The sequence below is a fragment of the Bufo bufo genome, chromosome 6, assembly GCF_905171765.1.
Source record: "Bufo bufo chromosome 6, aBufBuf1.1, whole genome shotgun sequence".
NCBI lineage: Eukaryota > Metazoa > Chordata > Amphibia > Anura > Bufonidae > Bufo > Bufo bufo.
The window spans coordinates 148,135,508-148,162,351 of record NC_053394.1 but is presented as its reverse complement, the minus strand read 5'-3'; the positions used below and the strand labels follow the sequence as shown (position 1 = coordinate 148,162,351).

The window sequence follows — 26,844 nt, the reverse complement described above, 5'->3', positions numbered from 1 at the left end:
ATGTAATTTAGGATTTGGACAATGTAAGTAATGTGATGTATTTGTAAAGCGACTTTATATTTATGTAGATTATATTTAAATGACTCTCTTAGAGGCGGACCATACGGCACTGCAGGAGAATTTAGAATAGTTGTAGACTATTAGAACATTATTCGCGGTGCGCAGTTTTATTCCATACCTGCATGGTACTGATACACAGACTCCGGTGGATGACAAATTGGCTCAGGCCGGCAGACCTTTTGTAGCTGTTCCGTCCATGAACCATCAGGAGGCGGCCGAGGTGTTTAAACTGTGTGACGGAGAAATCTGCCGCTAGTGAAGCTTGTTTCCCTTCCTGAAAGTCAAGAGCAAGTTACAATCTGTGGTCTGTCTATGATAAGGGATCAGCAAAACTTGGGTTTTCAAGTTCGGCGTACAAAGTTCAGGTTATCTAAGAATTCCATTATGGATTCCGCCACCACGGATCACTCACTGCCCAAGAGAGATCACATGGCACAGTCATGGCTGTCGAGTGACTGTGGGATCAGTAATGTTATTAGCCAGATAAAGGTTGTAAATTAAAGTAAATAATAACATATTCTAGCTAAAAACAAAACAATAAATAGCTTAAAATGCAATAATTTCAGATTCCTCCAAAGGGGCAAATACATGTCTCATCATAGTAAATGCCCTAGTTTATAGAAGCCTATTACATTAATGGTTACAAGACTGCCCTAACCAGTGGCACCTCTCCTCCCCTATAGTACGGGCACCAGAAGAGGATATTGTTGGAGGAGGATTCACCCCTTTTTGTATTCTCGCCAATCCCAGTGTTGCAGGTTGTTGCATCATGTTGTCAAGTGATTAATGTTAGGAGATGAGTCAGAGCTGGAATGGCGCATCTGTAACATCTGTTCAGCATCTTATTGGTGACAGAATTGTGTCTAATTGCCGAATTTTATCAAAAGCATATTTTTATTGTTAGGACAGCTGACAACGCCAAAAAAACATCAGCTCAGTAAACTTCATGAAGCTGAGGAGACATTGTCAGTGCGGTGGGGGTCGCTGTGACACAAAAAAAAAATAATTAAAAAAAATTATTTTCCTTTTACATAGTGTTCAGAAGCAGTTATTGCACCACCGCTGAAGCGCATTGCCCTATATTCACTGCAATTTATTTTTAGGTGTAACGATGCCTTCAGAGAGTGCAGTTAGGTGGGGGTTAAAACTACATTAAAACTGAATTTAAAAAGGCATGTACTGTTCATTGCGGATTTTATGGTTGAAAACATTTATTTATCACGTTTCATCTGTAAACACTGCAACTGCACCAAAAACCACATGCGCTGTTTCCAATGCAGTTTTAAAAAGGTTTTCCAAGATTTTATAACTGAACGGTGGGGGTCCAACACCCAGGACCCCCACGATCAGCAGTTTGAGAAGGCACCAGCTCTCCTCGGGCACCGTCTGAATCCTTTCTGCTGCTTTTCCATTCATCTGAAAGGAGCTTGTAGAAATACAAATACAAAGCAATGTCCCCTTCTGTCACGTCAGAGATAAAGTTAGATACTAGTTAGTTCCCCTTTAGTACTGCAGAAGAGTATGTTCCATACAAGGTGGATATGCTGCAGATTTTTTCCCACGGAATTGCAGGCGAAAAATCTGCAGCGTTTACAGTAGCAATAAAGTAGAGGAGATACTACGAAATCTTATCAACATCTGCAAAAAAATATAATAAAATCCACACAGAATTTGAATGGAAATTGACCTGCAGTAAGGATTTTAAATCCACAGCATGTGGACTTACACTTCAGATTTCACCTTTTGAAATGCATAGGGTGAAATCTGCTGTAAAATCCACATGGGTTACGAGTGCCGCAGATCCGGGGCTAAATCTGCAGAAACCTTTTTCTGCAGAAATTAAATTTTGTAGAAACCTACCCTGACAATTCTCCAGTACAATGTAGTCGGAATCACTCGGTCAGCAGTCCACTTATTACACCGGAGGGCAGGGGGCGCTCAAGTGATATTACTGTACGTCGAAGTTTTGTCTGATAGAGAATTGGTAAAGAAAATCGAAAATCTCACCTTTCCTTCAACTCCAACACCACAATCTGCTTCTTGGATCATGCTAACATCATTGCCACCATCGCCTGGAAGACAAGCCATGCAAAGGTGAAGATTCAGTACATTCTTCAAGATTGAGTAAGGAGGAGTAAGAAACCAGCATATAACGTAGCAATGGCGCATTCACACGGCTGTACTGTCTCTATGATGCATAGCCCCTAAACCGGGTGTGGTGTTGTGAAGTGTCTGCAATAGAAATACTGAGGATATAATTAGAGATGAGCGAAGTTTTGGAAAATTTGATTTGGCTGCTTCGCCGAATTTTACCAAAAAATTTTGCTTCATGACTAATTACTTCGTGGAGAAATGCAGCAGCACTCTGCAAACACAAATAAAGTACAATAATGCCATAATTAAAGAAAACATTCTGGTGCTAATGCTACTCTTATTTTAGCAAATTTGAGATTCTTGGCAGATACATTTTGTACAAAATTATTTGGGCCCGTCTGGCAAACGTCAAGGCGATCTCTGTAAGACGGGAAAATAATGGCCACCATAAAATTCAGGGTATGCAGGTTCTACAATCATGCTGGATCCACTCTGCTGTTTACCATTTTGGTGCCATAACGGCCTGTCTGCGTTAGGCCTCTTTCACACAACCGTTTTCGGGCCGTTTTTTTTTTGCGTTCCGTATACGGTCCGTATACGGAACCATTCATTTCAGTGGTTCCGCAAAAAAAAAAACTAATGTACTCCGTATGCATTCCGTTTCCGTATTTCCGTTCCGTTGAAAGATAGAACATGTCCTATTATTGCCCGCAAATCACGTTCCATTCAAGGCAATGTGTCCGCAAAATAAACGGAACACATACGGAAATGCATCCGTATGGCCTCCTGCACACGAACATATGATATTATGAGTGCGGGACAATTGCCCCGCGGGCGGCCCGATGCGCACGGCATCACAGTAACCTATGATGCTGTGCGCTCCCGTGCGCACGATGTATGACGGTCTGGGACATATGGCCCGCTTACGGACCGTATGTCTCGGAGGGCATACGGTCGTGTGCATGAGCCCTAAAGCTGTAGCCTGCCCTCATTGTATTTATTAGAAGACATTTTGAACAAGGAGAGGTATAGAGTGGGCTCAGCATGCATGTTGGTACCTGCATCGCTGGATTTAATGGAGGCTGTTTTGGCACCAAAAATGGTAAAAAGCAGAGTGGACCCAGCATGCATGTAGAACCTGCACTCCCTGAATTTTATGGTGGCCATTATGGCACATAACGGGTAGGATTTAGTGTTATTTTCCCGTTTTACAGAGATCGCCTTGACGTGTGGCAGACGGGCTCAAATAATTTTGTACAAAATGTATTTGCCAAGAATCTCCAATTTGCAAAAAAAGGGTAGCATTAGCACCAGAATATTTTCTATAATTATGGCATTATTGTACTTTATTTGTGTTTGCAGAGTGCTGTTGTATTGTAATTTTTTCTTTGTGTTTCTAGGCATGGTAGTGTGCACCTGCACATTGGGATTTTTTTGCAGAATTGCTTTGTGGCGCATTTTTTTTGTAAGTAGCAGGTGCAATGACCGAGAGCTGCGATAGCGCCACCCCCGTCATTGTACCCTTCAGATGCCGTGTTCATACATGATTGTGGCATCTGAGAGTCATAATACAGTGTAAAATTAACATAAAAAAATTAAATCATACTTACCGCCTCCATTTTCTCCCGACGGGCCGCCCACCGCCATCTTGCTTGAAGATCTTGCGCGGCCCGAGATGATGTTGCCGCGCTGGCATGGTGACGGTCATACGTCACCACCGACGGGATTTCGTCCCAGATCTTCAATCAAGATGCCGGTGGCCGGCCCGTCGTGAGCAAATGGAGGAGGCAAGTATGATTTTTTTTTTGCTTTTTACACTATTTCAGGTTAAATCGATTCGCTACCAAGAATCACAAGGAAATTCGGCTTTGCGGCGAATTGATTTTATCCTGAAATTCGGATCATATTCCACATTGTTGGATTCGATTCGCTGAACTCTATCTATAATGAATAGAGTTCAGTCACTGTTTTTGGTAAAACCTTTGAAAAAGTTTTTCAGCCATGTGTAAAATGAAACTTTCTGCAACTTTCTCCCTCATGCACACGTCTGTATTTTCTATGGGGCCGCAAAAAAATCAGACCGCACATGGATGTCATCCGTGTCACAGTTCTGCAAGTTATAGAACGTGTCCTAATCGTCTGTTTTGCAGCCTAAAAGAATTTATGTTTCAATTTAACACCATTTTTTTCAAGATCAATGCTGGCTGTCACTCAATGGAAAGATAGTCATTTACGTTCCGAGGCTGAAAACCCTTCCTGACGGACACATCTCACAGCTGAGAATTATTACAATTATTGTATCTGTACAGGTTTTCATTTTCAGCATATCAACAAGACTGTTTCCTTTCACTGACAGCAACCAAAGATATTAAAATGGTGAAATCGAAAAACATGGGAGACTTATCAAACCTTGTATAAAGAAAAACTCGCTTAGTTGCCCATAGCAAAAAATCTGATTCTAACTTTAATTTTTTCAGAGCTCCTTTGGAAAATGAAAGGTGGCATCTGATTGGTTGCTATGGGCAACTAAGCCCATTTTACTTTACACCATTTTGATAAATCTCCACCATAGTTTATTAGAACATTGCAAAACCTTTGATTCCAACGAGTCGGATTTAGGGCTCCTGCACATGACCGTTGGCTGTTTTGTGGTCCGCAAATTGCGGATTTACAAAACACACATACCAGCCGGGTAGGTTATGCATTTTGCGAAACGGAAGGCCCTGCCCTCTGTAGAACTGTCCTATCCTTGTCTGTAAAACGACAAGAATAGGATGTGTTCTATTTTTTTGCGGGGCCGAGGAACAGACATACGGATGCAGACAGCACAAGGGTGTCTTTTGCGGCCCCATTGAAGTAAATGTGTCCGCATCTGACCTGCCAAAAATATGGATCGGATGCGGACAAAAAATACATTCGTGTGCATGAGCCCTTATCCTGGATCCTGAGATACATCTTGTTGTACAGGCCAGTATCCAGTCTCATGTGAAGGGCAGGAAAGTGTGTAATCCAGGTGCCTCAGGACAGCAGTGTATGATGGCGGTGTGCAGGGCATGTGTATCACCACAGCTTCGTGTCTGGAAACAGACATGAAACGCGTCCGTTTCTGTCCTTTGAATATGAGGCTTTTCTTATGGCTGCTAAAGGTTTTTGATTTGCTTCATTTTACTTTCCAGAAAGAAGGCACGGGGGGGTAATCCTGAGAGACTGCCGAATAATTTACTGGACCACACAAGGGAGAATACAGAGGCTACAGTTTGGGGTCACTCTCGTACCTACAGCGCAGGTGAGTTTTCCTGTCCGTTCTTGCAGGAGGCGCACGATCTGAGCTTTCTGAGTGGGGGCACAGCGGCAGCAGACGACAGCCGGGCACTGACAGGCCAGTTCCATGAATTCATACTCGTAATATTTCAGACAAACCTGATACATGAGCAAACAAGAAGTGTGAGCAGAGACAATACACAAGTCTGTCTGGAGAGACCAGAACAGGAGGCACTATATGGAGGGGTTATCATTTAACATTCTGGGTTTGAGTGGAACACATTTTGTCATGATCCTTTTTAGCAAAAAAATGTAAAAGTATAAATATAGAGGTATTGCCCATAGCAACTAGATTCCAGCTTTCTTGACCACTGTAGCTGTCAAATCGGAGCTAAGTCCAGTCCCGGCCTCTTAACCCTCTAGATGCCTTGGTCAGTAGTGACCGCAGAATCTAGGTAGTTAGGGTGGTCACACACATTCAGTAGCTGTCGGCCAAACGATCAACTGACAGCTCTCCCCCCCAAATCCCTTCAGTTCCCCTATATACATATGTAATTTCCCGGAGTGCCATTATCACTTCTTTTGGCGCCTTGCTACCGTCTCCTATGTGCTAATGTATAATATTGCCTAATAATGTGCATATTTATTCCTGAAACTGGTTATGTTCATGTAATTGCCTGGTCTACCAGCAGATGGTGGCAACATTGGCAGTATTAGCTTCCCTGGAGAGGAACATGCTTGTTCCCTTCCAGCCCTCTCTAGAAAGGGAGGAATTAGTTAGTTAGAAGTCAGTGTCTAGTCCACCCTCCTTAGGGAGAGGTTTTGTGTCGGCTACCAGAGCACTGACTGCTCTGCTAGGCCCAGAGGCCCTGCCTCTGAAGTCTACATAGTTGCTTGTCCCATCCTAGGCTTGCATTGCCTTCATCCAAGCTAAAGCTAGAGCTTGAGGTACTCCAAAGCCAGGACAAGAAGTTCCTAGGATTAAAGTAAGAGACAGACTACAGCTAAACTAAGTTCCAGCAGAAGAGGAAAAGTTCCTATTTACTCCAGCTAGCATAGCAGAGCTAAGATTGTTGCAGAGAAGCATTTTCCTGCCAAAGTTAAGCCAATATCTGCTGATGATCAAGATACAGTTTGGAAACAGTTTGGATTACCGTTTATGCCAAGCAAAGCTGTGTTCAACGTTATTACAAAGTCTAGACTCTATTCATTCTACTCATCCAGCATCCAAGTTCACCAACTCCTTTTGCACTGCTTCGGACCACATCACGTCTGGGATCCACAGATATCCAGGTAGGAACACCGTGAGACGTGTACATAACATCTACAGAGACTGTAGGCCACCATGCACCACTCTGGCAATCCTACCTGTGGGTACCAACATTACCATCTACAAAGAGAGACTTGTGCTTCCGCTGCTTAACGGCAGCTGGCGTCACGTTTACTTGCTGTATAAGAGGGACATATTTCGTAGAAACCTCCTAAGGGGCAAGGGATACCCCAGGCGTGGCCTAGTGGGCCCGTTGCACATACACGTTCGGCATGGCAGAACATGAATGTGTATTCAATAGGTAGAGCAAAAAAGATGCTTTCGGCAGTAGATTACACATCAGACTGTCGGTGAACCCATCATTTTCAGCGGGTTCAGCTGACAATGCAAAGTTTCTGATCAGTAGGGGTCTGACAGCAGGAGCAAAGAACCGTACATTGTATAGCAGCTGTGCTTGGTGTCGCGGCTCAGCCCCATTCACATCAATGGGGCTGAGCTGCGTTTAGGCCAGTGATGGCGAACCTATGGCACGGGTGCCAGAGGCGGCACTCAGAGCCCTCTCTGTGGGCACCCACGCCTTGGAAAAAGTCTATGGCGTACCAATATGCTTTAGACATTTCCTGCCACTCATCAGCACAGGACGCACTATGAACAGCACAGGCAGCACATTGAATGTAGGCTATTAAGCTATTATAGCTAAATGATAAAGTACATGGAAGATATACTATATTGGTATTCAGGTTAAATTGCCGTGTTGGCACTTTGCGATAAATAAGTGGGTATTTGGTTGCAGTTTGGGCACTTGGTCTCTAAAAGGTTCACAATCACTGGTTTAGGCTATGTCACCAATGAAACTGACGTCACTGTCCTAGGGAAAGCGGTGAGAAGGCTACTGCGCTGCTGTGAGCACTGCTGCCTTCTCTAACAGCTGATCCGCGGGGGGTCCTGGGTGTCAAACCACCATCGATCAGATACTGATGACGTATCCAGAGGATAGGTCATCAGTAAAAATATCTCGGAAAATTTAGAGGGATATTCACTGGTCCCAAGTGATTTTCTTCCGAGAGTCAATACACATTCACTCCAATTTCCCACATATCACAAGCAATTAATATTGTTTATAATACATATTTTGTAGATTTTTCCGCCATGTTTGGACTCTCTACAATCCTGTTGCGCACTTGAATGTCCAAAGGAAATGCCATATGGGGACCATAAAGCAGAAACAATACTGTTCAGACATCCAATGTAGAGGATGGAGGAAACAGCTACTGATACCGCATAGCAGGGGAATCAGCACTGATCAGAGCGTATACACTATGGGGGAGATTTATCAAACTGGTGTAAAGTAGAACAGGCTTAGTTGCCCGTGGCAACAAATCAGATTCCATCTTTCATTTTTCACAGCTCCTTTGGAAAATGAAAGGTAGAATCTGATTGGTTGCTATAGTCAACTAAGCCAGTTCTACTTTACACCAGTTTGATAAATCTCCCCCTATATGCAATCTGTAATTACCTCTAAAGAGTCTCCTGATATAACCAGAGCGCAGTCGTGTTTTCTTCTAAACGCATTCAGCTCTAGATGGGCTTCCCCGCGATTAGTTACCTGTAATGATAATACATGGTTCATTATATAAGAAATCACTGCTGAAGAACTCCATCACCCCCCATATGAGCAGTTATTCACAGGCCGGAAGATGTGGATGTCCTGGTTTCTGGTCACTAAATGAGCGTTTTTGGCGGTGCAGGTTGCAGTCTCCAGTTTGTCTCCAGTAAGCATCCAGACCTGTTGACAAAAATGTTAATGTGTTGAAGACATTTAGTAGAAGAGATATTACGAACGGGCTCTAAAACGGTTTCTAAGTAAAGCTGAGGAGTCATAAGAGAAAAAAAAAGACAATTAATATTTTCCCAGTTCACTCAATTCTGCCTGCAGTGTAAAGCATAGAGGATCTATTTTAGTTGTAGTGGCTATGACTTTATGTATGTAAGGTTTCACATCTAGTTAATAGCAGATCTCCTAAATACACATACCCTATTACATCTCATAACAGCCAGAAATGAAACCTCCATTCTTTACACTGCTGGCTACATCCAGAGCAAGGTTTATATTGATAAAGTGACAAATGCTGCAATTTGATGGCCATTTATCATTGGGAAGAAACCAAAACTTCAGCCATGATTACAGTCACTCCTCGTACCTTCATACCAGCATTTCTCAAAGTCTCCAGGGTGGGTCGGACATCGACTTGCAGTTGATCTTCAACCCCGGTCAAACAGAGCAGCTCCATCTCCATTTCCAGGCTCTCGATCACAGTGGCCACTTTTAATGAGCGGTCGTGGACACTGAGCTTTGCCTGTATGTATCGCGCCTGGACAACACACCAAGAAAACATACAGTCAAAAGTGAAAAATATCTTTATTAGAGATGGGGAAATTCATTCCAAATGAATCAAATTTTGTAATGAATTTCCCCACAAATTTGGATTCTAGCGAACCACTCAAAATGGTAGCCACTCTTTTACAGGGCAGAAGAGGGCATCAGCCACCCAAAACATCTTTGGGTTTTTGTAATTAAAAATAAAATCTGACAGTATATGTTACCACTGGCTACAATCCGTTTACCTGTAGCCATATACGTTGCTGTCACTTTGACATTACCCCTTGATGACAGCCGCCAAGTGGAGCGAGCACCATTTTCACACAGCAGAAACCCAGGGCTAATGTCTGCGATCGGCAATAACACCGATCGCAGGCATTTAACTGCTCAGATGCTGTGGTCAAATGTGACAATAGCATCTGAGAGCGGAAAACCGGGAACACTGCGCTCCTGGGTCCTGAACAGCTCACCATGCGACAATTGGGGGAGCTGTTGGTTGTCTCTGAAAGCTATGGTCTCTCTGAAGAAACTAGGGCTTTTAGATCTGACTTTCCTATGGATCTCTGCAGGTGGCTGGGCTCTATAACAATATAGCAAATCTGCAAAGAATTGCATTAGCAATTCAATGCATTGTAAAATTGGCTTCTTATGGTCTCCTAGGGTAATTTAAAAAAGTTACAAATTATAAAAATCAAAAATCAAAAAAATCAAACCCCCTTTCCTCAGTTAAAATATAAACAATAAAAAAAATAAACATCATATACAACGCCATGTCCCAGAATGCCTCAACTTTTCAAATATAAATGTATTTATCCCGTACGGTGAACACTGTAACTGTAAAAAAAAAAATATCAAAATATGCGATTAGCTGTTTTTTCATTGCTTCACCGCCCAAAAATAAATTTTTTATAAGTGATCAAAAAGTCACACACACTGCAAAACAGTATCAATAAAAACTACATATCATTCTGCAAAAAATTAGCCACAACACAGCTCCGTAGACCTAACTATAAAAAAGTTATTAGGGTCAGAAGATGTTTTTTTTTCTGGTATTAAAACACAAGTGAAACTATAATCAATGTGGTATCGCTGTAATTGTACTGGCCCAGAGAATGAAGGGCACAGGTAGGTTTTACTGAATAGGGAACCCCGTAAACACACAACCCATAAAACAGTTTTTTTTTATACAATTACACCCAATTTGAATTTTTGCCAGCTTCCCACTACATTGCATGCAATATTAAATAAATCCATTGAAAAGTACAAATTGTCCCGCAAGAAACAAGACTATGTGAACTGAAAAATAAAAAAGTTATGTCTACTGGAAGACAAACTGTAAAAAATTTAAATAATTTTTAAAAAAAAAATTAAAAATCGCCTGGTCCGCTAAGGGTTAATGCTGTCTTGGCTTGAAAGGGGTTGGATAAGATTTTTCAGGGCATGTGGGGCACTTTCAATTCATGTTGAATTTATTCTGACCTGAATCGATTTTGACGAACAATTTGATCTAGAGGCAAACTATAGAATAGAAGCTGTTATTATCTAGATTTTCTACCCAACGTTTCTCCTTGTGGAGATCCAGCTGATGGAGTTAGTCATACAGGCAATGCTCCTTTAGAAGCCCTATGCAGATTAGCTCTCCTCCAGAAGGAAGAAAAATGTATCTCTAGTGCCACCTTAAGGTAGCTGCCCTTAGGGCAGCATAAAAAAAAATACATTCTCAAAAACATTTCTATAAAAGTAGCTTTAAGAGTGAAAAAGTATGAAGAGTCTCACCTCAAAATCCTGGTACTGTTCCTCTGCTAGAGACTTCTTTGCCACTACCAGAACCCTGAGTCCCTCTCTTGCCATATTGCCACACTGAAAAAGAAGAAATGTCCTGTCAGAGCATCTTACTACACATCAGATCAGAATTCGACACCATGATCTCCACTGAAGGTGAACTCAATGATTTTCTGGAGTATTGGACATTTCTAAAGCCCACTCAAGATGTAGGAAAGTGGTTGGGGTCACAACCTTTAAAGAATTCCTCCACAGATTATTCCTTGCCTCTATCAGACATAGACGTCCAGCAGTGGATGCACCCACCAAATCCCCCATTACTGTACTAATAGGGGGTATAGATGTCATAGGGACCAGTACTAGGGACCGCCCTCTATAGGCAGAGCAGAAGGTGTTACATGGGCATCCATTGACTTTGATGGGCACAATTTACGATGCAAAAAATATAAGTATTTGGATGTTTGTCAGCTTTCCCCGATGAGAACATTTAGTCGCCAAGAATTCCAGCAGCCAGACCCATGACAATCCGCTCATAACCAGGGGCAAATAGTGTCATGCGTCACAAAGTCAACAACGGTGTAGCAGAGCTAAGTTAAAGCCTTCATGTCTCAACTGGACAAGTGTCAAGAACAGCAGGTACTGAATTGTGGGGATTTCAGCAGCTGGAGATACACCCAGGGCGAAAGGTCCAGGTCCAGGATTTCACCAATTCCCATAAGTACCTTACAACGGTCCAGGATTTCCTTAATCATGCGCTTCTCATTGAAATGGACTTTAATTATTCCACACAATAAAATACCGTGACCTGTGGGGTGTTGTTTAGTACAGGGTATAAATCTAACCCCTGACTAAATAACATTCAGCGTAATAAAGGAGATTTCTGCTTCTATTTAACTTAGAACCCGCTACTGTAAAATGGAAAGTTCTACAACTTTTTCCTGTATTTCATGTTTCAGTGACTCATTGTTTTCAAGATCTCCGCTTGCTTTCAGTAAAAAGGGATATTCAGGTTTGATGGCTTCCGAGCATGGACAGCTCTCTTTAAGTCACACCACAGATTTTCAATTATATTCAAGTCTGGGGACTGAGATGGCCATTCCAGAACGTTGGACTTAGTGGATTTTGAGCAGTGTTTAGGGTCGTTGTCTTGTTGAAAGATCCAGCCCCGGCGCAGCTTCAGCTTTGTCACTTATTCCTGGACATTGGTCTCCAGAATCTGCTGATACTGAGTGGAATCCATGTGTCCCTCAACTTTGACAAGATTCCCAGTCCCTGCACTGGCCACACAGCCCCACAGCATGATGCAACCACCACCATATTTTACTGTAGGTAGCAGGTGTTTTTCTTGGAATGCTGTGTTCTTTTTCCTCCATGCATAACGCCCCTTGTTATGGCCAAATAACTCAATTTTCGTTTCATTAGTCCACAGCACCTTATTCCAAAATGAAGCTGGCTTGTCCAAATGTGCTTTAGCCCACCTCAAGCGGCACTTTTTGTGCTGTGGGCGGAGAAAAGGCTTCCTCTGCATCACTCGCATACAGCATCTCCTTGTGTAAAGTGCGCCGAATGGTTGAACGATGCACAGTGACTCCATCTGCAGCAAGATAATGTTGTAGGTCTTTGGTGCTGGTCTGTGGGTTGACTCTGACTGTTCTCACCATTCGTCGCTTCTGTCTATCCGAGATTTTTCTTGGTCTGCCACTTCGAGCCTTAACTTGAACTGAGCCTGTGGTCTTCCATTTCCTCAATATGTTCCTAACTGTGGAAACAGACGGCTGAAATCTATGAGACAGCTTTCTGTATCCTTCCCCTAAACCATGATGGTGAACAATCTTTGTCTTCAGGTCATTTGAGAGTTGTTTTGAGACCCCCATGTTGCTCCTCTTCAGAGAAAATTAAAAGAGGAGGGAAACTTACAATTGACCCCCTTAAATACTCTCTCATAATTGGATTCACCTGTGTATATAGGTCAGGGGTCACTGAGCTTACCAAGCCAATTTGAGTTCCAATAATTAGTTCTAAAGGTTTTGGAATCAATAAAATGACAACAGTGCCCAAATTTATGCACCTGCCTAACTTTGTTTAAACAATTATAGCACACTTTCTGTAAATCCAATAAACTTCATTTCACTTCTCAAATATCACTGTGTGTGTCTATTATATGATATTTTTAACTGACATTTTTTATCGTAACAACCAACGATTTATACAGGAAAATCATGACGATTAACAAGGTTGCCCAAACTTTCGCATCCCACTGTACACTACACCCACATACTGCCCAACTTTATAAAAAGCTTTTTTGCAGTGCTGGCCCACACCTTTAACTCTACCCAATGTCTATTCGCTGTAATTTTAACTACCCGATCTGGAGAACTGGAGGGAACTGGCTAAATCCCATGCCTGCGCAGACTGCATTTCACACACCACACGCAGCCATGTGAATGCAGCCATAGAAAGTGTTTTTAAAAAGGAACAGAAATCTAACTTAAATTACATTAGAAAGTTTCAGCATTTTTATTACGATATTGTTCCCTATGTTGTCGGCAGATCACTGTAAAAGGCCACACCTCCTTATACAAGGGCAGGCTGCAGGGGTTGTCCAATTTAAAAAAATGTAAAAGACATTGTAAGGTAAGTAGAATAATAAAAAAATAAAAATAAAACCTCTACATCCTGAACTCCCTATGTTCCAGCACAGCTGCACCAATCCTCTCTGTGCTGCAGCGGTGACATGCCACACATGGCTGCTGCAGCCAGTCACTGGCCTCAGCGGTATGCAGTATGACACCAATAAGTATAGGTTTTATCATTCCAATAACTTCCCCTTTAAAAAAATAAAATAAACTCAGACAATCCCTTATAATAACTTGCATTCGTTAAGGGGTCTTGTATGAAGCCACAGGGATTTTGAATTATTATCGGAAAGAAGAAACGTAATTTATAAGAATATCAGGTGATTAAGATTGTTCAGGATTTTGATACTAATGGACTGTCCTCAGAATAGGTCATCAACATCTAATCACTGGGGTGGGAAGGGGGGGGGGGGGGGGGGACCCTGGAATGCCGCCACATTCAAGTGAATGGAACTGAACTACACCAAAACCATGTGAATGAAAAACGTGACGTCACTAGCCTAGGAAGTGGCATCGCCCGGTGCTCACCTCAGCGCTGGGCATGGGTACCGGGAGTTGATCTCCCACTGATTAGATACTGATGACATATCCTGAGGATGGGCCATCAATTAAAATCCTGGATAACCTATTAAGAAGACCACAGGACACTTACCTCCTCCTCCAACCAGTCATTATACTGCACAATCCCAGCCATCACCACATCTGCTCCCTTCATGTAGAATGTTATCTCTCCGGTGGAGTCTTCCTGCATAGCAGAGGTTAAAGAATGAGCACTGATAACTTGGTACCAACAGAATGCAACATGGTACACACATCATTTATACCTGTTCTCCCCTCAAAGCCTATATGAACTGTAACAATGTCTTTGGTAAAGTACTGGAAGGGGTCTAGGTCTCTCCCAGATTGTTCAGATGGGCAAGAGAAAAGGAATCCAGAAGGCTGTATGTTTTCAACAAAGTATAGTTTGCTGGAACTGGTTATTCAGACTTTTTTTATGGGCTGGATCTTTTTTGAAATGGTAGGTAGGATTGTTAGAGAGACATGCTATTCCACCTTACTCCAGTACAACTATTGCACCTAGTCTGAGGTATAGTCACTGGGATTGTAACAGAGCCGTGAAGCTGGTAGATCTGTCTCCTCTGAAAGCCTGACCTCTTTGTGACTTATACCTAGCTAAGGTACATGTATTGTTTAGTAAGTGCCCAGATGGGCAAGGTCTTTGATTTTGTGATTTATGTTTGTTTTTGGTACCGTGGCTTCACCCAGGTGATTGTCCTATTCTGCTGGATGTTAAATAAATTGATGTGGACTTTAAAAAAACAGGTCAAGCGAAGTCCCTGTTCACATACGCAGATCCCTACAGAACCTTTGGGCTTGTTCATCCTGCACCTCCTGGTTCTGGAAACCCTTGAACTGACCATATTGTGACACGGGTACTAGACTTGAGGGGGAAATGTTCCGAGTGCTTCTACATGTGACTATACAGTAGCCAGCACAACGCGGACACGTATTATTCTAAATGAAGGACAATACCTGAGGAGTGACATAGAGGAGGCCGCGTGTAAACAGTGACATGATTGCGGCTGAATACCACACAAGCGATAAGAGGTGACGAGGTTAGAGCCGATGCAATCAGCCATAGAGGAGCTGTTATTATTGAAGGTGTTTAATGACATATATGGAGGAAATGGTGCAGAGCCCGGCTTCCTGCACACTAAGGCTGCCGTAGAAAGCCTCACTAGCCGCTCCAACACAAATAGCATGTCAGCGGACCCTCGTGTGAGTCACTTCCTCTGCTGAGGTTCAGGGGGAGGTTAGAACTTTCTCATGTTTACAGTGGATCACGGCAGTGGTTGGCACTCGCTGTGCCAATTGAAAGCACTGCGTCGAAACAGGCATGTGTCCACACAACTGTGTGAGGACCATTCATGATTCTAATGAAAAGCTCTGCATTCTTCTAATAGACTACTTCTGTTTCCATTTTCAAGATGCCCGTTTGCAATCATAACATTACATAAAAACCTGCCCTGCTGTTGTCGGATAATGCCACGATATACTTTCTATCAGATTTTTTTTCTATTATAAACCCTGCAGACAGAACGCGAAAAATATTTTCATTTATTGCCAGCAAAGCTGAAGAACATCCCTATGGCCTCTCTCAAACTCTGCTGCCTTCATATCTCCTGACTCTTGCAGGAAAGCTCTGTTCAAGCTTCTCCTATATTGAGGTGCCCATACACATTAGGCTAAAGTTGTTGAAAATGGATCACTTCAACCATACAGAAGTGGGTTTCAAATTTTCAGCCGACAAATGCGCGATCTTCCTATGAAAGAACGCCATTGAACATGCTTGGGCCGTCTGAATGGCCGTAACGGACAGGACGAAGTGAAATGTGTATGGCCTTGTCTACATATCGACCGTTCATCAGAAAATCGTTGTTGAACTACTTGTTAAACTATGACCCTACATCTATCTAAGGGCTCATGCAAACAGCTGTAGGTGTTTTGCAGACGGCAAATCGCAGATCCGCAAAACAGGGGCCCTTTGTTGTTTTTTTTTTACTCCTGCAGAAATGTCCTATCCTTGTCCACAAAATGGACAAGAATAGGATATGTTCTTTTCTTTTTTTTTTTTTGCATGGCCACAGAATGGACTTACAGATGCGGATAGCACACGTGTGTGCTGTCCGCATTTTTGGCGGCCCTATTGAAATGCATGGGTCCGCATCCGGTCCACAAAAAACGCGGATCGGATGCGGAGCAAAACTACGGCCGTGTGCATGAGCCCTTAAGGCTCCCATACACATTAGTGTATTGCCAGACAAATCCACCGAGAACAGGGGGATCAGTCGACAGTCTGATGTGTGTGGGGAGCTCCCAACTCTCCCCTGACAGCCAAGGGTGGATTGGCCTTAGACCTTACAGGGAAATTTCCAGGTGGGCCGATGCCCAGGGGGCCGCCTGAGCCCTCCCCGAGGCCGGCCAGTGGAATTTTTGGGGATGTATCTTGGGCTGCTGGCGGCAGTATTTTGTGATGGACTGATGTATTTGGCTCTGTTGTGGTGGTATAATGTGCTACAATATGGTATTGCTGGCCCCGGCTACAAAACCGGGCTACTTTTAGTAATTTTTCCAGGGCCACTTTAAGTTCCCAGTCCGCCCCTGCTGACATCTGAAGTCGGGGGAGAAAAGGATCGGGTGAAGTAAATATCTTCACCCAATCCTTTTGTTCTCTGAGAGATATGCCTCCGACAGAAGTGTCTGGCATCGGCTTCCTGCTCTCTCCCCGTTGAATACACAGACACGTTCGGCCAAGCTGAATGTGTTTGCGTATGGGGGAGTCGGGAGAGATAGCTTTCAGCTGTACGATCGATCAACCAACTGCTATTACAAGTGTATGGCCATCTAAGGGTCCATTCAGACGTCCGCAAGTGTTTTGCAGTCCGCAAATTGCGCATACACAAAACACGGATACCGGCCGTATGCGTTCCGGATTTTTCAGACTGCACATGGCCAGCCTTGTGATAGACATGCCTATTCTTGTCTGCGATTGCATGTTCTATCTTTTTTGCGAAATGAATGGGTCCGCACCCGTCCCACAAAATTGTGGAACGGATGCGGAACCTGAACTACGGACGCCTGGTGTATATTCTGAACTTCTGTGGTCTGCTTACACTGAAATTAAACTAGAAAGTCACAGACTCTCTTTAAAGTGTAGTAATAGGAAAATGAGCGAGCACTCATACACTTGGCAACCAGATTGACATGTCTCTCTAACCAAATTGAAATGTCTCTCTTTAAAGTGTAACTGTCATGTAAATGTTTTTCTTTTTGTATTGTGTAGAGAAAGTGACAAGGAAAGACTTTCTAATATACTTTAAGTGAATTTGTACATTTGTATGAAAAAACAGGCACTGAAGTGTCCCTTAGCAGCGCCCTCTAAATGAGCGTTGGTAAGGAATACCTGTCTTCACAGCCCTGAACAGTGAAGACACTGGGCTCACTGCTGCGTTCACAAATATACCCACATACACAGTTATTTGCAATCCTGTATAAAATGGAGATAATTTACAGCTATTGCAGGCTACTTACCCTTACAATGATTCCCATCCTTTTGCTTTCATAGGTAAATGGGAAGATTTGCAGAATGGTAAAGTTCATGATTTGGCCACCAGGTGTCCTCAGCTGCATTGAAGACTGGTCCCTCCCAACCAGTGTCAGCCCCACACTCTCAGTCCATTGCACCAGGGCCACCTATGAGCATGAAAGGTGAAAGGTCAGAACTGGGGAGTCAGCAAGGTGGCACACAGCAAGGGACAATGCAGCTTTATGAGCGGTTATGAAGACAACAATGATTGACTGTTCCTGTGCATACGTTACCAGCTGCTACTCACAAATGGAGAGACTTTTTTTTTTTCATTTAATGGGAAAAAATATGTATAGGTGCATGAAAATTAAGGGGAAAAAAAAATACATGAAAAGGCAGAAGACACAGAATCGCACAGCACATGGACCCATAGAAGTGGCTATTCACACCTCTTTACAGAGAAACTCAGAGCATGCAGTGCCTTGGTCGGTGTCTCAAGGAACACAAACCTTGACACCACTGGTGACACCGATCACCACCATGGATCAGGCTTCAATATCTCCACCATTCAGTTGCTACAGGGGAAATTTGACATTACATGATGGCCATTCAAATGACGTGCTTTCCATGTATTACATGAATGACCAGGGTCCGCCAGAGTGGCAGTCTGTATGGGGGGGATTAATCATGAGGGGAAAATTTGAAGTCAGTTTTGCTTGAGTCTGCGTTGGGGTACTTTATGCCACATTTATCAAATGTCTCATGTTACTTGATAAATTTGTCTCATCTTTAAACCTAACACTTCTGTCTAGAAAAGCTACTCCGGTTTTCCTACTCCACCTTCCTTCTGGAGTCAGATTGCAACTTTTTTGCAACTTTTTCAAAAAAGTCTGAATGATAAATATGGAGTGAAACTCATTAACATAGCTAACCATGCCCACTTTCCCACCCACATTACAAAACTAGAGAGTGAGTGGTGTAAAAATAAAAAAAGTCGCAAAATTTTCCAATAAAAAAAAATCAACCGATTGTTGAACAGGAAACAAATGCTGTCAATCATCATTCCATTGAGTTCTGTGTAAAGCCTCATTCACACATCAGTGTTTTGATCAGTGATTGTGAGCCAAAACCTACACAGGCATCAGGTATAAGGAAAATATCTGCCCTTGTTCTTTGTTTAGAGCCGCACCTGGTTTTGGCTCTAAATCACTGATGCAAATCACTGACCGAACACTGACATGTGAATAAAGCATAAAAAAATGTCACTTTGCTTTTTTAGCTGAAGTATTGCTTTATGGATGGGATTATTAGGCTGGGCTGTATTGTACTTCAGTAAAATACTGTCATATAAACACAATAAGTCTCCATACAATGGTCTTCAATGAGAGCTGATGCTCCCTGCCCCCTGAGCGGCATGTAAGGGATCTCATTTAGTCAGCCAGTACCCTATCCTGTACTGATGAGGGTCAAAAACCCTAAAACGGTGCTGTCTACACAGGCTGAGACTGGCCCACCGGGGAGCAGGTGAATCCCTCGGTGGGCCCCTGAGCTAATCAGTAAGGGGTCCTTCTGTCCTCTTCTCTGCGCAAGCAAGCGTTGTCACTGAGGATTCTTTACGGTAAGAGCAGTGAGACTATGGAACTCTCTGCCTGAGGAGGTGGTGATGGTGAGTACAATAAAGGAATTCAAGAGGGGCCTGGATGTATTTCTGGAGTGTAATAATATTACAGGCTATAGCTACTAGAGAGGGATTGTTGATCCAGGGAGTTAGTCTGATTGCCTGATTGGAGTTGTAACATCCCAGAGTTATGTTACTAAACTCTTTTACCCCGCTACAATCTGTTAAGTGTATCTGCATTGTCATCCTGTGTAATTTAACATCACATCCTCCCAAATGTGCATATTCTAAACCTGTTACATGTATTTGCTGTAATTTCCATGTACACCAGCAGGTGGCAGCAATGTGTTACCAGGGCCTTAGTAACAGTTTAGCATATCTAGACTGGAATAGTACATTCCAGTTTAGCTCCCCCCTCTTTGAGCAGAGTGGGCTCGCCCCCATGTCCTGCCTCATGGGGAGGGAAGGAAGTTCAGTTAGTGTGCCAGCCACCCCGGCTAGGGGAAGGTTGTGCTGGTAGGAGCTCCCAGAAATAGGGATCCCAAACCAGGATCTTGTCTCGGTTGAGACCAAAGATCTTCATTCCCAGTCTGAGCCCTTCAGCCTCAACTGGTGACAAGCAAGCAGCCATCTCCAGAACTCCAGGACGAACCATTCCCTGTGAGCATAACTGTGAGTACCATCCAGAGACCAGGAGAAGCCAAATTCCTCCTCAGCTAGTCAGTCCCCAACACAGCAGAAGACAGAGCAGAAGATATAGATTCCTGCCATATTCTCCAGGCATATGATAGAAGCAGAAGAGATAGTAATCCCTGCCACCTATTTGCCAATACCTGCTGGGACCCAAGACTATTGCTGTATCTCATGTGGATTGATGCTGCCTCCAGTAAAGACAAGTTGAATTATATTTCAAGTCTGGATCTCATTCATTGCTACCAAGTTCCTCAATTACTCCTACTAGCAACACTCATTTTATTGCAAGTGAGCCAGGATCCAGGAGTCCAGCCGTTCCAAGGTAGGAGACACCGTTGACACTATACCTACTACTACACAGAGACATTACACCACTCTGGCATTCCTAACCTGGTACGTGAGTTGCAACACCTTAAAGGGCCCTGAGACTGTACCCTGCGCACGCTGCAATTGGCGTCACGAACAAAAATACTCTTAACTATCATTTACACCTGACTCAGTCATTGCATATTATAGCGTCAGTGTGCATAACCCCAATCCGGCTTACTGCATATTCGGGAAGGAATTTTTTATTCCCCTAAAGTGGGGAAAATTGGCTTCTACCTCACAGTTTTTTTTTTTGCCTTCCTCTGGATCAACTTGCAGGATAACAGGCCGAACTGGATGGACAGATGTCTTTTTTTGGCCTTATGTACTATGTTACTGCATATAACCAGTAGGGCCCCCTGAGAGGAGGGTAAGACAGCGGCAGAACTTTAAACTATATCTGCGTCCTAAGGACACAGTTTCAGATGTGGTAAGACAGGGAACCACCACAAGAAAAGCTATTTCCAGCAGTGGTCACTTTAAAGAATAGGGCAGCACCAGCAGGCATGCTGCACACTGAGCATGACATCACAAGGCAGAGACAGCAGGAGTGGAGCGAGGGACTTTCCTGCAAGTTTAAGGGGTTGTCTCATCATGGACAATGGGGGCATATCGCTAAGATATGCCCCCATTGTCTTATAGGTGCGGGTCCCACCGCATGAATGGGAGCGGGGTCCGCGCATGCGCGGTACGCTCCCATTCACTTCTATGGGGAGCCAGCTTGGTTATGGCCGGACCGGAGTCCTCCAGCCACCACTATGTGGGGCTCAGTTCTCTATATAGGTGCGGGTCTCAGCGGTGGGACACGCACCTATAAGACAATGGGGGGGGGGGGGTATCCTAACGATATGCCCCCATTGTCCATGATGAGACAACCCCTTTAAGTACTGATTCTGCTCTAGAGTGTAAAGTGTGGAGAGCAGGGTCGGGCTTAGTGCAGTCCAACTGCACAGGGTTATCACCCTTCTCTGGAACAGGGGGCACCACATCAGGAGAGCAGGGCCGCAGCAGGTGGTCTGCAGCCATCACCACTGCTGCTACTAACAGCAGTGCCAGCAGATATTTCAGGTCTGGAGCTCCAGTGTCATGGAGTAACCTCCAGCAGAATTCAGCCCCAGCGTGTGATGGTGGTGGCAGCGCAGGGATTATACAGGTTAAACTAACACACCTTCCTGACCCTGGACTGCAGGATTCTTCTTCTGCCAGTGTCATGAAGGTCTGTTAGTTAAGGTGCATGGCGATCAGTGAGCCTGGACTCTGGCAGATGAGGCGCCGGCTCAGGGATTTGAGTTATGCTGAGCAGAAAGTGTAAATCCTAACAATCACTTTGTGTGCTCTCTGAGCCCAAGGTCCCTTCACCCCCTCACTAGAAGATAACCATCATGACCTGGCACAGGCACGGCAGCTCACCAGCTGCTGTCAGACACCTCTCAACAACCTGGTCTTTGGAGATGGGTTTCCTTTTTTTTTTTTACTTTATTTAGCCCTCCTTAGAATATTTGATATGGGATTTATGGGATCCTACAAGGAAAGGAATTTGGCTGCTTTCATTCAGACAAAAAGTTGCGCATGCCGGCGGTTCACAGCATTATCCAACTACGCCACATACGATGATCTCCAACAACCTGTCGGCTTTCTAAACGCAAATGTGAAAAAATAAAAATAAATAAAAATTATCTCCTTCCCTTTGAACTGAGCGCCATGAAACAGTGCTGAACTGAGCGCCATGAAATAAAATTGCAGTGGCGTTCAGGCCCATTCATTGCACTAGGGGGGTTTTCCCTACTGCAGCATGGAAAGTGGTGACCACAAATGTGCAGTGTTTGGGCCTAAATGCCGTGGAGGGTTTTTAGCAGCAGCTCTGTCTGGTGGACAAATAAAAAGTTATGTGATGAAACGAAAAAAAAATTTTTTCTATAAAGCATTTTGCAGTGCAAAATTAGTAAAATATGAAATAAACTAGACATATTTGCTATTGCCACAAGTTACATAGTTATTTATACTGCACAGTACAGATTATTAAAAAGATGAAAAACTATTTCTGATTTACCGTCCCCCCCTCGCAAAAAAAGGTTAATTAATAAAAGATATGTAACCGCACATTGTGGCACTAATAAAGTAAACCTAGCAGAGCTATGTGAATGGGAAAAAAATAAATAAAAGATGGATCTTCAAATGCTATGATGAAAAATCTAAAAAAGACCATTCTGAAGGCTGAAAAAAAGAAATTTGCGATATTTGCATATATAGGGTGGGCCTCCAGAGTCAGCTCTACGGGTGGACCCTAGGCACCCCAGTCCGACACTGTGTCTACAGGTGTCTGGTTTAGTTGCTAGGGGCTAATTTGCACATTTGCCTTTTCCCATGGAGCACTGCCACTACATAAATACACTGCCGAGTCTCTTCAATGAGAGACAGTACCTGGCCTGGAAATTGTAATGATGCCCGGTACATCAACAGTCACTTCATAGCCATCCTTTTATTTCACTCACAAGTCCTTGAAGTGTCTGCAGGATTTATTATAGACGCCCCCCTCCCCATTCATTTAATGTCATGTCAAAATAATTCCTTTAGATTAAAAGGAGGGGGTTTAATCAGACAATAGTTTATACGTCTCCACTTCCTTCCTGAGCCTGAAAACAATGCAGATGTTTATTCAGGATAAAGAAGGGCAATTAATGCCACATGTGTCAAGTAAATACATTCAGAGAAATCCAGGAAACACTTGCCATGTCCCAATACATTTCTCACCTCATTCTTAATGCATGTGACCCCCACCCCCCAATCTCACAAATCGGGGCAAATACTCTGATTACTCATTAGCCTCATTTCAAAGTCTCAGAAGGATTAAAGCCACATCCATACATTCAGATCTGCGGTGTGGCCCGATTCCAACATTTCTATTTCTTTCCCCTCTTAACTGGTCACCGGTGTTAAAGTTAATGATAGTTGACATTTAACCTCTGGAGAGAGGAACGGTACCTGCTGCAGTTACACAGATCTGCCACTAGAGGGCGCTCCCGTTTCAGTCTAGTGCAGCCATTACTACTTCTACAGCTATTTAAAAGAAAATGCCCTTGCAATATGAATATTAAAGAGGATTGGTAATTTTGTGGCTGTCAGAAGGATGCACCAATTAAATGAACACAAATGGCCATAATCAAATTAGAATATGGTCGAGCACAGGGACATGTGAGAATAGCCAGGAATTTAAAGGGGTTGTCTCACCTCAGTAAATGGCATTTATCCTGTAGAGAAAGTTAATACAAGGCTCTTACTACTGTATTGTTATTGTCCATATTGCCTCCTTTGCTGGCTGGATTCATTATTCCATCACATTATACACTGCTCGAATCCAAGAGTTACGACTACCCTACAATCCAGCAGCAGTGGTCGTGCTTGCACACTATAGGAAAAAGCATTGGCCTCTGTGGTGGCCGGGACTGTGGAAGTGTGCATAGGCTGGAGCTTTTTCCTATAATATGCAAGCACGACCACCGCCGCTGGATTGCAGGGTAAGTGAAAGGCCGCAAATCTATGGCATGTTCTCCAGTGACTTCAGGAGATAGGAGCGGGCCCCAGAGGTGTGAATGTCATCGTGCATCTTACACCACCTCATGCTGGACAGATTAGATTTTCTGTTGCACGGTCTGTCTGCGCCTCTTAATTGATTTGGCACATTTCACTCTGACAAAATTTTCACTAAGCCCTCTGTCGCACGTCATACACGTGCTGTCCGTGGTTTCCATTGACTTTAATGTGGTTTTCCACTGTCCGACGTCCCTGGTGACACCACGAAAGCGTGCCCTATTTTTTCCATGATTACGGATCCCTCACGCACATTATAGTGTATGGATCTGTAAAAATCCAAGGACACAACATGAATGCCATCCGAGTTTGGTCCGTAGATTTGATGGATCAATGCTAGGAGACTCTCTGGAAATAAATTTTCAGCCTAGCAGTGTAAGGCCTCTTTCACACGACAGTATGGCTTTTTCAGTGTTTTGCGGTCCGTTTTAAACAGATCCGTTGTTCCGTTTTTTGCTTCCGTTGTGTTTCCGTTTCCGTTCCGTTTTTCCGTATGGCAAATACAGTATACAGTAATTTCATAGAAAAAATTGTGCTGGGCATAACATTTTCAATAGATGGCTCCGCAAAAAACGGAACGGATACGGAAGACATACGGATGCATTTCCGTATGCATTCCGTTTTTTGCGGACCCATAGACTTTAATGGAGCCACGGAACGTGATTTGCGGCCAAATATAGGACATGTTCTATCTTTCAACGGAACGGAAAAACGGAAATACGGAAACGGAATGCATACGGAGTACATTCCGTTTTTTTTGCGGAACCATTGAAATGAATGGTTCCGTATACGGACCGTATACGGACCGCAAAAAACGGCCCGCAAAACGGAAAAAAAAAACGGTCGTGTGAAAGAGGCCTAAGTGTGGATTACATATGGAGGATAAAAAATAGACCCACGGATCCTTCACAGCGATCTTCATGATGAAGCACTGACCATCTTGTCACAGATGTCATCACTAGCGAATTGAGCTACGGATCATAGATCTGAGGTAGATCCGTTAAAAAACTTTGTAATTCTGTTTCTGTTGCTGTCTCCGGACAGCATTAAAATGTATGTGTTCTATGTAGGAAAACGTCGTCTCGGCCAAAGTTGCCAGAGACTTCGGTATTCCTATCTGCATATATAAAAACATTTTAAAATAGGAACCTGAAGTCGGCTTTGGTACTGCCGAGTATTTCGGTACCAAAGTCTACTTCGGATTTCTATTTTAAATTGTTTTTAAATACGAAGATAGGAAGTCTTTTACCGAAATCTCGCGCAACATTGGTTCTGTTTTCCTACACAGAGCACATACATTTTAATGCTGTGCACGGAAACAGCAGTACAAACACCTTTTTTTTTTTACAAATAGACTTCGGATCTATGATCCAAAGCTCGATTTGCTCAACCCTAGTCATCACCATACACAGATGTGTGAATGAGGCCTAAGACTGGTGTAAAGAACGCCAGTCTTAGTAAATCTGCCCCTTCGTTTTTCTTTGCAGCACAGTGTAATTTTAAGTGACAAATGAAATCAGTGTCCGTTCCCCTCTATGATGTCGACCAATGATGTACTTTGCATCCCACGTAAAAAAATATATATATATACCGTATATATTTTATAGAAAAAATAAATAAAAAAAACCTGTTCTTAGAATACCCCTTTAATTTTAAATGGGAGAAAACCTATAAAAATGTTCTAAACACTGTATGTCATTAAAGAGGTTGTCCCATGAGAAAATATTCTGCATTTTTTAAACCAGCACCTGGATCTGAATACTTTTGCAATTGCATGTAATTAAAAATTCAGCATAGCCGCTGAGTTATTTAATAAAATGTATCTGTACAGCTCCACCTGCTGTTAGTTTTTTTTTACCATTTCTTTGTCCTACTCACTGAGAAGGCCGCACATGCTCAGTTTCACCCTACAACTGCCTCCTGAGCTGTGATAGGCAGAGCATGGACACGCCTCCTTAGCTTCAGCAGAAAAGACACTCCCCTTGAGCTTTTAGGTTGATATAAATCTAGCAGAGCAATGAATGGGGAGATCTCTGGGTCCATGTGAGGTACAGGGCTGGTTCTAGCTTTGTTAGAGATTGTCATGTGCTATACGATGTCTGATTCTCATTTTTTAGATAGATATAGGAGACAAGGTTAATAATGATGCTGAATCATTCCCTTGATGCCAAACTCCGAGCATGGCCCACCAGACGGGGTAACGTGAAATTCCAGAGTGAATGAGATTCCTTGGAAGGAATAGCACGGCAGCTGGATAACTAGAAGCTCTTGAGCCCCTTATCTGCCATCTACTTGTATCCGCTTACTGTAGCAGTGGACGGACGGCTCTGCCCAGGGGGGTGTAACAGATAGCTCAGGACAGGGGCTTCAGAGAGGAAACAAATTTAGGAAATCCTGCCTTCTGTCTCAGGAAAATAATTTTATGTCAACTGGTTAAAATTTGAGGGTAAGAAGAGACAGAATAAACAATTTCTTACTTAATTCAGAGTCTCACCTTCCTGGATATGGTAATATGCGAGCAGCGGCGGATTCCACACAGATCCTTACAGACACATGAAGCAGAGGCGGCTTCCCGGAGATATTATAATGCAGGATATCATAATAAGCAGATTGATTACAGAGTGCCGTTCTGGGTTTGGGTTAGACCCTCATCGGAAATAATAAAAGACGAAGGTGACCAAGGGAATTGCCAAACACAACTTCATTATTTCCTATGGGAATTCACATTCAGGCGAGAGATGTTCATGTCCGTGTACTGTCTGAGAGTAGAACGGACTGCACCCGGACTAAACACTGACGAATTATAGTCTGTGGGCCGATTCACAGCATGCAACATTTAGGTCCAATTTTCCTGCAGTCAATGGATGCACATGAAAAAGGACCACAAGCAGATCCATGCGTAATCGTTTTAAAATATGGGCATAGGCAGTATGTGGATAAACGCTACTTTAGTGGGCCCCAAAGGTCCAGGATGCCAATCAATTGCTGGTAGGGTCCGATTCTTTAATT

The 26,844-nt window shown here is 43.3% G+C and overlaps 1 protein-coding gene across 1 annotated transcript in view; it reads right to left on the bottom strand.

Annotated features, from left to right (window-relative positions):
- ATP9A (ATPase phospholipid transporting 9A (putative)) overlaps window positions 1-26,844 on the bottom strand; it is a 122,830-nt gene that overhangs the window by 22,761 nt on the left and 73,225 nt on the right. Inside the window, exons 15-23 of the mRNA XM_040434780.1 lie at window positions 17,576-17,737; window positions 14,136-14,228; window positions 10,842-10,925; window positions 8,887-9,057; window positions 8,373-8,471; window positions 8,202-8,291; window positions 5,430-5,574; window positions 2,068-2,132; window positions 179-334 (exon numbers count right to left, since the gene is read on the bottom strand). Of these exons, the coding sequence (XP_040290714.1) occupies window positions 179-334; window positions 2,068-2,132; window positions 5,430-5,574; window positions 8,202-8,291; window positions 8,373-8,471; window positions 8,887-9,057; window positions 10,842-10,925; window positions 14,136-14,228; window positions 17,576-17,737 (1,065 nt within the window). The remainder of the gene's footprint in view (window positions 1-178; window positions 335-2,067; window positions 2,133-5,429; window positions 5,575-8,201; window positions 8,292-8,372; window positions 8,472-8,886; window positions 9,058-10,841; window positions 10,926-14,135; window positions 14,229-17,575; window positions 17,738-26,844) is intronic.